Source organism: Harmonia axyridis, chromosome 7, assembly GCF_914767665.1.
Source record: "Harmonia axyridis chromosome 7, icHarAxyr1.1, whole genome shotgun sequence".
NCBI classification, from domain to species: Eukaryota; Metazoa; Arthropoda; class Insecta; order Coleoptera; family Coccinellidae; genus Harmonia; species Harmonia axyridis.
The window spans coordinates 34291604-34307771 of NC_059507.1; the positions used below are offsets into that span (position 1 = coordinate 34291604).

Genomic DNA, 16168 nt, shown 5'->3' on the forward strand with positions numbered 1-16168 from the left:
ACTAAAATAGAAACTGTAAAAACAAGAGCTAAAACTAATGGTTCCAAATATTCAATTATAGAAACTCAGATATAAAATTATACTTCAGTGATAACTAAAATTTTGCATTTGACGTTATCTAGAGAATGAAGTAGGTGTTCTCAAAAATACCTTTGGAATTTTACAATTCTAAAATGTGTTGAATCCAAGGTGCATTGTCTATACGCTATTCGGATATTTTTTAGGTAACTATAAGAGAGATCTGTGTTGTATCAAAACTGCAGACATTTTCACGGATTCGTTTGTCTGTGAGATGCTATCATCAATTTCGAGACATTCTGAGGAAAATGTCTTGGCACCCCATTGTCAGATTATCGAGATTTGTGAGAAACAAATCATATATCATATGTAAATGACATCAATAGTGATCACAATTGTGATCCCTGAGGATATATGATTATGATTTTCCCATTTTCCCCCATAACAGCTCGCGGTGCCTGGTTATGAACATTTTGGCTAACATATTTGATATTATTGGACATCAGATATATGAGGATTCAGTTATTATGGTCTCTCTTAAAAAAATCTCACAATATGTCGTTTCTCGGTCATGTGAATTATTCTGGCGTCATTTTGTGGCATGAAAAGATGAATGGAAGATCTTGGATTTTGTATCTCATTTCATAGCCAATGTGGAGCAGTGTATAAGAAATTATCGATGGCGGTGCCTAATATAACCAAGGAAGATCATTTCTCAGTCGGGTTCTGGCCGCCGAACATCCAAATTCCATCCCAACCATAAATGAGAGCTCCCCGATTGATGAGCAAAAACCCCGAAAATTGCAGAAAATCCATTTTCAAAGCTTCATATCTCGAAAAATGTCCATTTTTGAGCTTTGTAGCTATGGACACTTCTGATCAGTTTATCAAGAACTACAACATATCAAAAATTCAGCCAAATTCACGGAAAGCCATTTCCCATATGAAACGTGCGGGGTCCTTTTTGCAGAACAGAACTTTGTGTGTCGATGCGATGAATTTTTTCTGAACAACGTATTTTCCTGATACGGCTCCGGTTCACTTTTTTTATACAAAACTCGTGCGAAATTCAGACATGCCTTACTTTGAGGGTTGTTAGAAAAAAGTCTGAAGCAACTTTTTTCGGCTGAACTATGAGTAAAATAACCAGAAAATATTAAAAAGCGTTCAATTCTACAAAAAAGTCACTCTTGTTTCCGCATAAATTGGTCGTAGAAGTGAGTTTGCTTGGCCACCGAGAAGTCCTGATTTCAACCCTTCGTATTTTTTTAGTGTGTATGTATATTGTGTATTGAAGTAAATAGTAAACTATTTGAACATTTCTTTTGGAGTTTTACAATTTGTTATTGTTACACATTTGGAGAATGAAATTTTTATGAAAATTAATTCATTGAACTTGTTAGACTCGATAACAGCTAGAGTAGCAGAAATCAAACGTCAAACGAGAGTAACTTTCTTTGTAGAATATATTTTCATTATTAATATTACAGTATAGCTAGAAAAAAAAACAATTTGCTTTGATTTACTGATCACAAGCAATTTAACTAGCGCCTTCTAGTATCAAACCTGCATAGAATCTAAATATACAATCTGGCGAAAATCAAAATCTTTATTATAATTCAAAGATAGGTCCATCTTAATGAATCATCCTTTATATATTATCTTCATATACTATTTTGTTTCATTTGTCAATAAGTGTAATTTCTTCTGCTCTACTAGTAAGAAGCAGCTTATCATGTTTGATTATGATTAAAATTGTATTTATTTAAATTCGAACGATAACCGGTGTTTTTATATTTATTTAGTTTTTCAGTAATGAGATTCCAACAATGGACCAGTTTAGTGATGTTGATAATACTATATTTGACACGATAGAATTAAAATATAGAGCAAAACTGATAAATCAGTGAAAACATTTTGAAAATCCATCAATAAATGACTGAGAAAAAGATTATTTAAATTTACGTATTTTAGCGCCGAACGTCTTTGGTCTCCGACTCGTCTGTGACGTCACGACACTTGCCTGTGATCGCTACACCATAAATTACGTTTAAATACTTAGCCGCGCCAAGGCTCTCGCGCCGTTTGTAGTTGTACAGTGTAGTTTTAACTCGAGTTTTGTTTTTATGTCACCATATTGGAAGAAGACTTCGTGAAAGGACAAAGTTATTTTTATTCAATAACTAATTTCAAACCAACTTACACCTTAGTATTTTTATTATCAGAAATAGACACCTAGTACTGATAGGTACTTACATCAAAATGAGCTTCACACACATATGAAGTAGTTTTAGATCCAATTAAGTCACGCCTCATTAATTTGCACCACTTCTTCCTTTGATTCATGTCATTTGGTACATGAAAAAACAATTTATTGGGGTTTTTAATTGTCATGCTTGCACACATAGGCAGAATACAATGTTTGTAGGTTTTTTTTTATTTCAGCCATCGTGTAACGAACAAAACACGACACGAACGGCACAAGTGATTGTACACCAATGGATTCGTAAGCACTCTGCGAATACCAGTCGCCTCGTGTAAGTGGCGTGACGTCACACACTAGACTATGAAATTATTCTTCCAAGCGCAACTTCAAAGTCCCATAACTTTTTCATTCCTAGAGATATTTCAATGATTCTTCCACATTTTTGTTTCATTTTACTTCAATTTTTAGAATGAATCCTTAACAAAAAAAATTAAAACTAGTCCATTGTTCCAAGTGGTTAGGTTTCCATACAATTAAAAAAAATCTTATCTATGAAACGATGTTTCTGATGATTCAGGCAGCTAATATTCGATATTTACCCAACCAACAATGCAACCACAATAAAAATTACATCTAACTCTAGTACGCAGCAATGAAAACCGTTCAGCTACACATTAGGTGGGAATTTATGAATTTATTCAGTTATTTTTTATCGATCAGGAAGCTCCTTACTTATAACAGGATAACTGTGGGATTTCTCCGATGTAATCTGGTATTAATTGAATTGAATTGGACATCGAATCCAAGGTGAATTCTAACGAAAATACTCCACTTTTTGCGCCTTGACACATTTGCCACTCGTTCAGAAATTATAATGCATATTTCATTTCGAGACCTTTGCAGCCTGTCACGCCTGAAATGATTTCTCAGCTTGACGATCGAACCAGTCGAAAAAGTACATTTCAAGATCGCAAGCCTCGTTCACACGTATGGTGGAGAAATGAGACCGTATTTTTTTTAATACAGGCGACGTGAATATATTTATTCGATAGGTTGTATTATTGTTTCAAAAAATACCGCTAATCAGTGAATGAAACACATAATACACTGCGCAAAAAAATTAACGCACATTATGGAAATCTCAAATTTATTCCACAACTGAAGGTGCTTCATGCGAATAGCTCTCATAGTTTCTGAGGAAAGTTCTGAATGGCAGACAGAAATATTTTTTCGTCCGTTCTTTATCAATGTTCTGATCATTCAAAAACTGAAAATTTCAGAGTTAAATTTTTTTTCGCGAACTATTCCAAAAGTTCATTATTGGAAATAATAAACGAAAACTGTAATTTCTGATACAGAAAATGCCATAAAACGCTTCATCACAAAACATTCAGTCTCATTTTCTGATGTGCAGTGTGGAACAAATGAATAAATTTTACGTTCGAAATCAGAAATTTGAATCTTAAATCGATCTTATCTACGATTCAGATGTCTACGAAGCTGTCGAGGTTGAGATCATGACTAAGAAGGCTTGAAATTGTTTGTTTTCATTGGGTTGAATTCGTATAAACGATTCGGTTACTTTTGAATTTAAAACGGACAAGCTTGAATCGACCCACATTATTTTTTTAAATAGCGCGTTGAGGAATGCTACCGAAGAAGATCGTTATAATTCTAATTTATATCATTTCTATAGTATGAATAATTATTAAATTTTGAAATTGAAAGGAGAATAAATGGTGAAGTTTTTCATTTTGATATTAAAAAAACTAGTAAAGGGTGTTTTTTTAGAGATATAAAACTTTAAATTGCAATAAAACAACGATGGATTATTCGATTGACATGAATTTTATTTATCCGCAAGATAATCTTTTGGCATTACATTTTAAATATGATTTCTGGCATATGACCGCCACGGCTGGCTCGGATGTAGTCCAATCTGGACGTCCAATTTCGATGACTTTTCCCAACATTTGTGGCCGTTATCGGAAATAACACGGCGAATATTGTCTTCCAAAGGGGCAAGGGTTTGTGGCTTACCCGCATAGACCAATAACTTTACATAGCCCCACAGAAAGTAGTCTAGCGGTGTTAAATCACAAGATCTTGGAGGCCAATTCACAAGTCCAAAACGTGAAATTAGGCGGTCACCAAACGTGTCTTTCAATAAATCGATTGTGGCACGAGCTGTGTGACATGTTGCGCCGTCTTGTTGAAACCAAAGCTCCTGGACATCATGGTTGTTCAATTAAGGAATAAAAAAGTTAGTAATCATGGCTCTATACCGATCACCATTGACTGTAACGTTCTGGCCATCATCGTTTTTGATGAAGTACGGACCAATGATTCCACCAGCCCATAAAGCGCACCAAACAGTCAGTTTTTCTGGATGTAACGGTGTTTCGACATACACTTGAGGATAAGCTTCACTCCAAATGCGGCAGTTTTGTTTGTTGACTTAGCCATTCAACCAGAAGTGCGCTTCATCACTAAACAAAATTCGCTTATGAAAATCGGGAACAACGGCAATCTCATTTTGGGATCATTTGCAAGCGTTGTTCAGGCGTGAGTCTATTCATGATGAATTGCCGAACCAAACTGATAATAAATCACTCGACAGCTGTTGAATCGGTCGCCATCTTGAACAGTAATGCCAACTTTAAGTTATATACCTCGGAAAAAACACACCCTTTATTTTGCATTAGATTGGTTGATGAAGCTATCCTACTAGCCGCTGTTGCCACTTTGTGCAGCCGTAACGATTCAAGCAAAGCAGATAATTCTAACATGGATACAATAATTATTACGATGGAATTTGCTTTTGCAATAATGACCCAAATTGAGGAGATTTCCTAATTATATTGATGACTGCATGCTATTTCCGAAAACAAATGTGCCACCGAAACGAAAGCAGTATTTCTGGCGGGACAGGAAACGACTCGCACCAATGAGAAACAAGATAACGTCATCTCGCGTCGATATCAAACTAACCACAATGCGACAGACCTATCTAATTAAGAACAAAACCTGATAAACATGCGAAAATTTCTAGTTGTTTACGTCACGGAATTGTAGTGAGGAACACGTCCGATGCAGAAATACACGTTGTGTACCAATCTCGACTTCGTGTGGGTCTTGGCCGGCTTCCAAAAGGCACACATTCTGTGAAAAAATAACCGACAACATTGATATATTTTCAGATAAGATGAAGACTTTAAGTAGGTCGAGCCGTGTAGTAAACGTATGGCGAAATGGTAAACGGTCTGGAATATTCTCGGTGTTTAGTTATACAAATGGAGAGAAGGGGGTTCCGTGATAATAAGAATGAGGGACCATATACAGGGTGTTTCATTGGGAAACGGAAATACTTCACAGGTGCATAGGTGGCACCTATGCGGTTCTGTAGATACCCCATTTATTGGGTCTCACTGTCTTCGTAGCCGAGATACAGGGTGTTTTATGAATTTTGCCCGTTTATTCCTGAGGCCATATCAAACGAACCACCCGGTATATTTTCTTCATATTTGGCAAATATGTTCCTAATTGAGAGCCCAAACGTATCATGCAATAACCGCCTTGAAAATTCAGGTCCGGGTTAACAAAAAAATATGAATCGTTTGAATCCTCGAAACAACAATGTTTGTACATCGGAATTTTGAAAATCTGTTTTAATATTCGGAAACACCACTAAAAACTAAACTGAGACGTGTACTTCATATTTTCGCGCAGACAGTTTTACTGCACAAATTTTCAACGTAAAAGTGAAGTTTCTAAAAACTTGGATACCTGAAAGTGGTTTGAAGTGACTTTTCACAATGAATTATCAAAAATATTGAATCCACAATTATTTCAAGATTACTTTGTAATTCATTTTCACATTGTTTTTACTTTTTATAGCTGTATAGCAAATAGGAGAACTTTTTTAGTTGATACGGATACAAACATCAATTAAAAAAAAAAATTAACTTTTAAAATTTAAAAAACATTAAAAAAAATTTAGGTTGATAATTCGTAATAATAATAATGTGGAATTTACAAAAAAATATCTTTAATGATATGGTTAGTAGGTGAAAAAAGATAAACAGCAATCACCAACGCATTTATCTTCTCGAGGTCAAGTTCAAGGTCACCCATTATAACTGTAAGTAATAAATCAAAACAATAAAATTAGAAAGCAAAAACGCTGTTGATTTAAGACTCATCTTTAGTTCAACGAACAGACGAAAGCGGAGAAAATTCATATACCTCGCAAACCCAACAGTCATCATGATCATCAAGGAAATTGTAGCTAACCCAATATCTAGACGAAAAAATTCAATCAGCTGGCTATAGCATGGTGGATTATACGTCAGCTGGTGCCTCAAACATGAAAAAAAAATTATATTTTCAATGACAGCTCTGACAGCGACTCTGATAATGAATCAGAGAGTGGAAGTAACTAAATATTATTGGGCAACATGTGGAGAAAGTCCTTTTCTCGCGAGTGTGGCACTCTCTGATTCATTATCAGAGTCGCTGTCAGAGCTGTCATTGAAAATATTTTTTTCGGCAACCGTCCGGAAAGTGAGCACTTCCCGGACGCTTTTTCTCTGAGAAAGTAGCATTTCCCGGCCTAGTCCGGAAAGTACGTACTTCCCGGACTAGGCCGGAAAAGAATCATAGAATCCATAGAAACCGAGATAACGGCTGACAGTTCATATGAAATTAGTTGTCAAAAATTTGCATGTATTTTGATCGCAATCGCAATAAAATATGGAAAGCAGCAGCGATAGTGTTATTTTACATGGTTGCCGAAAAAATATTGTACGCAACACGCCCGAAAATGGTTTTTTTGGACTCACAGACTTCCAGGACTCGCTTACGCTCGTCCTGGAATTTTGTCTATTCGTCCAAAAAAACCCTATTTTCCGGACTTGTTACGTAAATTACTATTTTTCATGTTTGAGGCACCAGCTGACGTATAATACACTATGCTATAGCCAGCTGATTGTATTTTTTTGTCTAGATATTGGGTTAGCTACAATTTGACGAATTTTCAGTTAGGAGGAAATGACTGAATTTATTTATTTCTTCTTCGTGTTTGGGGGGCTGCCGCCGCTCTACCCCCCCAGCAGAGTCGCAGCTGACGCTCACGAGGCTTTTTATTACTATTTCCTGATGCATTCTACCATTTACCTTTTGAGAGGAACTTGGTCATGTATATCTGTTACTGGGTCCCGGACTATTCACAACAAACAATAATCATAAACGCTTAAACCGTCGCTAGGTCAAGTTCGCCGAAGTCCACCAATTAAAATAATAAAAACAATAAAATTAGAAAGCAAAAACTCCGATGATTTACGACTCACCGATCACTACAAGTACCTACCGTCGAAAGCAGAGAAAATCCGTCTCGTATACACCTCGCATAACCGAACATTCGTCATAATCAATAATTTACCAATGGACTAGTTTTAATTTTTTTTTTAAAGATCAATTCTTAAAATTTGAGTAAAATGAAACAAAAATGTGGAAGAATCATTGAAATATCTCTAGAAATTAAAAAGTTATGGGACTTTGAAGTTGCGCTTGGAAGAATAATTTCATAGTACGCAGCATCTAGTGTGTGACGTCACGCCACTTACACGAGGCGACTGATATTCGCAGAGTGCTTACGAATTCATTGGTGTACAATCACTTGTGCCGTTCGTGTCGTGTTTTGTTCGTTACACGATGGCTGAAATAAACAAAAAACCTACAAATATTGTATTGTGCCTATGTGTGCAAGCACGATAATTAAAAACCCCAATAAATTGTTTTTTCATGTACCAAATGACATGAATCAAAGGAAGAAGTGGTGCAAATTAATGAGGCGGGACTTAATTGGACCTAAAACTACTTCATATGTGTGTGAAGTTTAACTCCTTTCATTTCAGCACTGACATAAGATGGATTTGAGGAAAAAAACTCCATCACTGCGAATATATCTATTCTAGGCAAATTGTCACTTTGTCCTTTCACGAAGCCTTCTTCCATTATGGTGACATAAAAACAATACTCGAGTTAAAACTACACTGTACAACTACAAACGGCGCGAGAGCATTGGCGCGGCTGAGTATTTAAACGTTATTTATGGTGAAGCGATCACAGGCAAGTGGCGTGACGTCACAGACGAGTCGGAGACCAAAGACGTTCCGCGCTAAAATTTAAATAAATTTAAATAATCTATTTCTCAGTCATTTATTGATGGATTTTCAAAATTTTTTCACTGATTTATCAGTTTTGCTATATATTTTAATTCTATCGTATCAAATATAGTATTATCAACATCACTAAACTAGTCCATTGAAGAAATAAAAACAATAAGATTCGAAAGCAAAAACTCCGATGATTTACGACTCACCGATCACTTCAAGTACCTACAGTCGAAAGCAGAGAAGATCCGTCTCGTATACACCTCGCATAACCGAACATTCGTCATAATCAATAATTTACCAATTAAAATACTGTACCTGCACCGGGGTCAAACGGAACAACGCGCGGAATCGGCCGATAAGAGCTTGGCAATCTCGGAACAGCCGGTGAAAGTACCGGCGAGCAAATCGAAGACAATATTATCATAATTCGGCGGCGCGCGGGCCATATGGCAGATATGGCGGCGACGGCGGTACTCTTCCGCGCTTCTCTTTTGTTTTTTCGGCGGTTTTCCCCGAGAACCTCACTAGCGTTCCGCGCTCCGACCAGGGACGCCCGCGATGAAGATCAACGCGTCCGCGGCCGCGAGCGCCGTCTCCAAGACGAAGAGGGTCGCGGCGGTGGGAAAGTGCAGCGGGTATGGAGGCGGCGGGGGTTGGTGCGACAGGCACAGGGACGGCTGCGACGACCACAGGTGGCGGTTGGGAAAGTCCAATTTTACCGGCAGGTTTTCCCTGCCCGTTGCGGTGAGTTTTTCGGTGGTTAATTCTTTTTTTCTACATTCATGCAAAAAGCAAAACTTTATTGCACTATATTCAGTGGGAAAAGAAGTTCTTTATTGCACTAGTGCAATAAAGTTTTTATTGCACTCATCTGTCATTCCACTTCAACGTGCTGTCATCATGACAAACATAAACGTTCAAACCCACTACATATTTATCAGATATGCTGTGAGATTGGCAATACGTTTTAAACAGTTACATATTTTATATTATTTTGTAATAATGTTAGCAGCCAGAGATAAACAAACAATGCCTTCCCGAGAATAACTCCTCAATCAAAACTGATCCGATTTGTAATCGTCTACCTCCATAGAGCAAACTGTCTGTACTATCATCACACCTCATGATAACATGCTTTTTGCATGAACGTAGAAAAAATGTTGTATGCAACTTGTGCAAAAATCGTTTATTGCACTCTACGTGTTGTCGGCACTCGACAATTTCACGTCGAGTGCAATAAACATTCACTTTTTGCACTTGTTGCATAAATAACTATTTTCTACATTCATGCAAAAAGCAAAAGTTTATTGAACTATATTTAGTGGAAAAAGAAGTTCTTTATTGCACTAGTGCAATAAAGTTTTTATTGCACTCATCTGTCATTCTACTTCGACGTGCTGTCATCATGACAAACAAATATTTCAGCCTGAAGGAAATAACGATGTACAGTTACCAAGTACTAGTACGTTTGCAGCAGTAACAAATCAAGAAGTGGATTTAAAACGTACTTCACTACAAAATATTCATATTGAAAATTGCACCAATTGTTCATTCACTTTCAACATTGAGGGTGAAAATAAAGTTTGAGTAAAATTGTTCGTAACGTATTAGTTCCTGTTTCAATGCAAATCGATATTAATAATAAAGTATTCAAGTTGCGTTTTTCATTTTCCTACACCTAGTGCCGCACCTCAATAAATCATTTTTTGCTTTTTGCATGAACGTAGAAAAAATGTTGCATGCAACTCGTGCAAAAATTGTTTATTGCACTCGACGTGTTGTCGAGAACATTCACTTTTTGCACTTGTTACATAAATAACTATTATCTACTCCTATTGAATTATTTATTCATTATTCAACTGCTTTTGAGCAATTAAGAGTATCTATTAACAAACAGCGTGAGTTATAATAACTCACTACTATAACTCACTATAATAAATCGGAAAATATGGATCTGTGCTTCTATACTTCTCTGCTTCTATTCGATTGGCCGAAAGAGAACATTCCATTGTTATTGAGGGGAGGAATAATAATAGAAGAGCACAATAATACTAATAATAACATTAATAAGAGTACAAGAATGTTCAACAAACATTAAATAATTAATAGTCTTGTGATTGAGATTTGGAAGATTTACCAGAAGAGCTACCTCCAGTCGTTCCAGAGAATGTCCTAGAGAATGTCACTTTAATAATTTTGACGTTTTCAAATTAAGTTGATATCTAATTATTGTGAATGTTTTGCTGAAAACGATTAATTCAGATAGTGAAGATGAAATATTTCATAGGTAAACAATTCCAAAAGACAAACAGCTTATGTTACCATACAGAATTACTTGTCCGAAAATAGCCATCATATCGAGAAATCTGAACAACTCTTCAGTATTCTACCAATCAATTTCAAATTCAGTGAAATTTGTTCGTGATGAATTTTTATAAGGTTCGAATAACATGATGAAAAAATCATTCGTAGTCTGGTATAATATAGTGTGTTTGTCGAAGGTCATTATTTACATAATTCTATACTATTCATTTGGGAGGATTATTTGTTTACCCGACAAGAAGAATGGGTACTTTCTCACTATTGAGAGTCAAAAATTTTGATTTATGATTGCGGCGGCCACCTTGTTTCCTCTATCCCACAGTAATCTCAATTAGAATCGTGAAATGTTAGAATGGTCAAAATATCATTACTACCTAAAATGATTCCAGAAGAGTGTTATTGAGTATGGTCAAACAAAAACGACCTGAAACAATAGTTTCATTTTAATCACTTTCAATGGTTGATCTTTCGAAATACTCTCACGACGGGTTTCATATCTAGTTTGAAATCTATGGAAGTGCCAACAATTGAACACAGAAATGATTTGATCGAGAAAATCACCTCGATATAGTTATTTATAATACAAGTGCAGAAGGCATTGATATTCTTCCACGAGTTCAAAATTCAAAAACGAGCCACGAAGTGGCGAGTTTTTGAAGGAACGAGTGGTAGAATGAGCCTTCTGTACGAGTATTATACATTATTTTCTCTAATTCTTCGCATTTTTATTGAAATTAATGAAATATTCCCATAAATATCATTTAGTGATTTTTGCATCGAAAAATGTTGGTTGGCAGAACTGATTTCTTTAAGGCAATTTGATGAATTGACAGATAAAGCCGTAGCGGAAAGTTCGGAGTGCCAACATAGAATAATAAAATATAACCATGAAAACTGTGCGTTTCTGATATATTCTCGCACGATTTTGTTCTACAAGATGTGGAAGAATGAACGGAATAACCACAGAATTGGAGAAAAAGTTTTATGAAACCCACCATCAGAGTAATATTACTCTATGGAAATAATGAAAAGTATTTATGCTCAGAGATATATCATAGAACAGTGAAACGTCATCATGTAATTGTATGAAAATGAAAGTCATGCAGGATATCAGAAGTCGAAAGAATTTGAGAATTTATCGAATACAAGTTATTGTGGTATCGCCACCAGATACATTTCAAAGGTAGATAGAATACACCAAAAATACACTTCAGCTTTAGAGCATACGATATTTATCATGTAAGTAATAGGAAACGTATATTTCGATACAAATTCACGCCAAAACTCTCTTTGAAAAGGTCGCAGTAATAACTTTTCTCTAATTCTGTGGTTATTCCGTTCATTCTTCCACATCTTGTAGAACAAAATCGTGCGAGAACATATCAGAAACGCACAGTTTTCATGGTTATATTTTATTATTCTATGTTGGTACTCCGAACTTTCCGCCACGGCTTTATCTGTCAATTCATCAATTTGCCTTAAAGAAATCAGTTCTGCCAACCAACATTTTTCAATGCAAAAATCACTAAATTATATTTATGGGAATATTTCATTAATTTCAATGAAAATGCAATGAATTAGAGAAAAAATGTATAATACTCGTACAGAAGGCTTCATTCCAAAACTCGCCACTTCGTGGCTCGTTTTTGAATTTTGAACTCGTGGAAGAATATCAATGCCTTCTGCACTTGTATTATAAATAACTATATGGATATTTCTAATTTTACTGAAGGTAAAATAACAAATTGACAGTTATGATCTAAAATTTTAAAATTATATCTCTTGTGGAGTTTACGAACATTTTCATTGTATTTTAGTGGGTAGTATATAAATAAACGCCTGGATCATTTAATATTGTTAACAATAACGGGATAATCAAATTTAGAAGGTAATTTTTCGTTTTCCTTTCGAGTAACTATACAATTCTGCCGTACATGGAAAACAGCTTAGAGTTTCTTCGTCCGGTAACCAGAGATGTATACAATGACCATTCGAACAGTTCCACGAAATTCGATCATGGCCTAGAAGAATAGAGAATATAGGATCTTCTCGTTTCGCTTCTGCTAAACTTCCTTAAAAACGGGCCTCGTAATGAACAATGGGCTACAAAAGATAGTCGTGTAACCGGGTATCATTGGCGACAATGAGGGGCAATTTCCTTTCTCGATTTCAAAGGTGACGGGCACGGAAGAATCGCTGAAATTAGCATGTAGGTAGTTCACTCGGCGCTAATAGCAGATTGTTGTTTTGAACAGTAGTTTTCCTCCTAAATCGAAGCGGTTGGTTAATCCTTTATGGAAATAATGGTTTGTTTTGACGTTTGGTTGCGAATGTCATGTTTTTGACAGAACTGTCATCGTAGGATCATACTGAGATGCATAGAATACCTGGTGTGTTTACTGATTCGATTTTGTTTCAGACTTTTTGAGAGACCCACCTGTTGCTTTGGTGGTCTGCTTCACCAGAGTGCTGTAAGGTGGCGCTCTTTAAAATTTTTCGAATTCCCGCATCTGCCTGGTGCCGTTTGAAAAGGAAATACTGATTTTAGACACTGCAAACATTCACAATAAATTACAATTCAGTTCATATCGAATTTTTACTCAAATGAATGGAATATAATGACAGACCATAGAATATAAAATATTATTGGTCTATACTCAAAGTCCACGACAAGAGCGTAGAAATAGGGGGATACTGGGGGTAATTACACGGTGCTCCTAAATTGGAGATACAAATGAAAATGACAGATTTCCGGATCATTTTAAAAAAGAAGTCCTATAACATGAGTCCCCAAACATTTTGTTTTGAGATACATGTGTTGAAGTTCAAGTTATTTTCTCGTATAACCCTTCACAAGATATTTAATATGAATTGGCCATAGATATTCCAGTTTAAAGTTTTCACTATGTGATATGCAAATTTTGAATGCAAATCTACAGGGTGATATATTTTCTGGGAGGATGCCTGCTTCCTTCCTCCAAAACTATATTTTGGTGAATGGCTGTTAGTTTAGTTTAGAAAAATGTAGAAAAAAACTCTGGTCCAGTACTACACTTTTTGGTTTTTTTTTTTTTTTTAGAAATAAACAGGTATAATACCCAAAATATTCTGTTGAACGAACAAACGGATGTAAACTCATCCCCTTTATTGAATTTCTTCCGATAGTTTGGAAATCCCAGGCGGTAAAGTGTCCAATATAACTTTGTAATTTATACCCTTTCGAATATTTTTGTGTCAATTTTGTTCCTATATAAGATTCCGAAAACCTTTGTACTCTTATCAGTTCAGAAATGTAGCCTGATGAAGCCACAGTGTGGCGAAACAATTGTTGCTAACAATTAAATAACATAGTGGAAATTACTTCGTTTTATTTTACTTTTTGGTTTGTTATAGTTTTGATCTGCTATCGATTTCGAGAAAAGTCTCTAGTAATCCTTAGGAAAATCCAAATTTTTATAAAGATCCAGCTAGTAAGCTCTAATGAATGCATTAATTATAAGTTTTGGTATTCATTTACCTAATCTGTAGCGAAGATTAATAAATATTTGATAAACTGTACGACACACTAGAAACCACCTGTATATTGAAAGCAAAGCCTTTGTGGTCTCATTCATGAAACTTTTTTTTCTCAAAATTATCCAAGTAATTTCTCATTTTCCTTCGTATCTCTTATTTGAGAACAAGGTAAGAACAACCGAATTAGTAACAACAAAAATTATTTCGAGTAATTTGGTTCAAACTTCATTATCAAACTTCTTTTTCTAACATTGCAGATATGAATAAAAGTTGTCGTCAAAAATTTTTTTTTCGATTATCCCTCCCCAAGAAAAGAAGATCTACGCCCTTGGTTCACAAGAGTCGAGAATTGAGAGAAATGTCAAATGTAAACGATGTATGCGCCATCTGAAAAGCCCGCGATCCCTCGAAATCAAGTAGGTATAAATCCGAAAAATCTCCCGTTTTGTCTGAAAGTTTTACAGGTATAAGTAGACACACCAGGTATTCTATGCATCTTAGATCATACAATATGTTGTGCAGGTGCAAATTTGGTTGATTATTTCCTCTCGAGAGATACTTGGTGAGATGCATCAGATAATAGTAATAAAAAGCCTCGTGAACGTCAGCTACGACTCGGTTGGGGGGGAGAGCGGCGGCAGCCCCCCAAACACGAAGAAAAAAAAATACATTCAGTCATTTCCTCCCAACTGAAAATTTGTCAAATTGTAGCTAACCCAATATCTAGACGAAAAAATACAATCAGCTGGCTGTAGCATGGTTGATTATACGTCAGCTGGTGCCTCAAACATGAAAAAAACAATTATATTTTTAATGACAGCTCTGACAGCGACTCTGATACTGAATCAGAGAGTGGAAGTAACTAAATATTATTGTGCAACATGTGGAGAAAGTCCTTTTCTCGCGAGTGTGGCACTCTCTGATTCATTATCAGAGTCGCTGTCAGAGCTGTCATTGAAAATTTTTTTTTTTTTCATGTTTGAGGCACCAGCTGACGTATAATCCACCATGCTATAGCCAGCTGATTGTATTTTTTCGTCTAGATATTGGGTTAGCTACAATTTGACGAATTTTCAGTTGGGAGGAAATGACTGAATTTATTTTTTTTTCTTCGTGTTTGGGGGGCTGCCGTCGCTCTCCCCCCCAGCAGAATCGCAGCTGACGTTCACGAGGCTTTTTATTACTATTATCTGATGCATTCTACTAATTACCGTTTGAGAGCAACTTGGTCATGTATATCTGTTACTGGCTCCCGGACTAGATTTCTTCATCTTATTTTAATTGACACGAACAAAATCGAATTATTGATATTGAACTCTCGCGATTGTTAATTTTGAGATTTGAAAAATATTGCTGAATGGACTTTAGAGTTATATGTTTGTTTTTTTGCAGACGTTCACTGCGTGGTGCAACAGTCATCTTAGGAAAGCCGGCACGGCCATAGACAACATAGAAGAAGACTTCAGAAATGGCCTCAAACTCATGCTTCTCCTTGAGGTCATATCCGGGGAGACCTTGCCGAAGCCTGACAGGGGTAAAATGCGTTTCCACAAGATCGCAAACGTTAACAAGGCCCTGGACTTCATCGCCAGCAAAGGAGTCAAGCTGGTATCGATCGGTGCTGAAGGTAAGATCATCCATCAGGATAGACCGGAAAAGAGCTTAGGCACATTTCGAGGAATCTTGAAAAATGTTTTGGAGGTTTCGAAAAAAAAGAAATCATTTTCCAGATAGGTTATACAATTTTATTATTCTGAGAGCGTTTACAGTGACTTATTTAAAGACTCAGTGGGATATATGTAACGAATTGAATTATTTTCACCTTGGCTTTGAGTTAATCTGATAGATAAAATCACTAGGACTCAAATCTGGAGAACGCGGGGGCTACTGAAGCTGCATCTAGGCAAAGTTTTCTTCTTCCTCTTTTAGT

At 36.0% G+C, this 16168-nt stretch overlaps 1 protein-coding gene across 3 annotated transcripts in view; it reads left to right on the forward strand.

The window, feature by feature from the left end:
- LOC123684670 (alpha-actinin, sarcomeric) overlaps positions 1–16168 on the forward strand; it is a 65133-nt gene that overhangs the window by 32048 nt on the left and 16917 nt on the right. For all 3 annotated transcript variants that reach the window (XM_045624010.1, XM_045624009.1, XM_045624011.1), the window contains exon 2: positions 15631–15865. In XM_045624010.1, coding sequence (XP_045479966.1) covers positions 15631–15865 — 235 coding nt within the window. The remainder of the gene's footprint in view (positions 1–15630; positions 15866–16168) is intronic.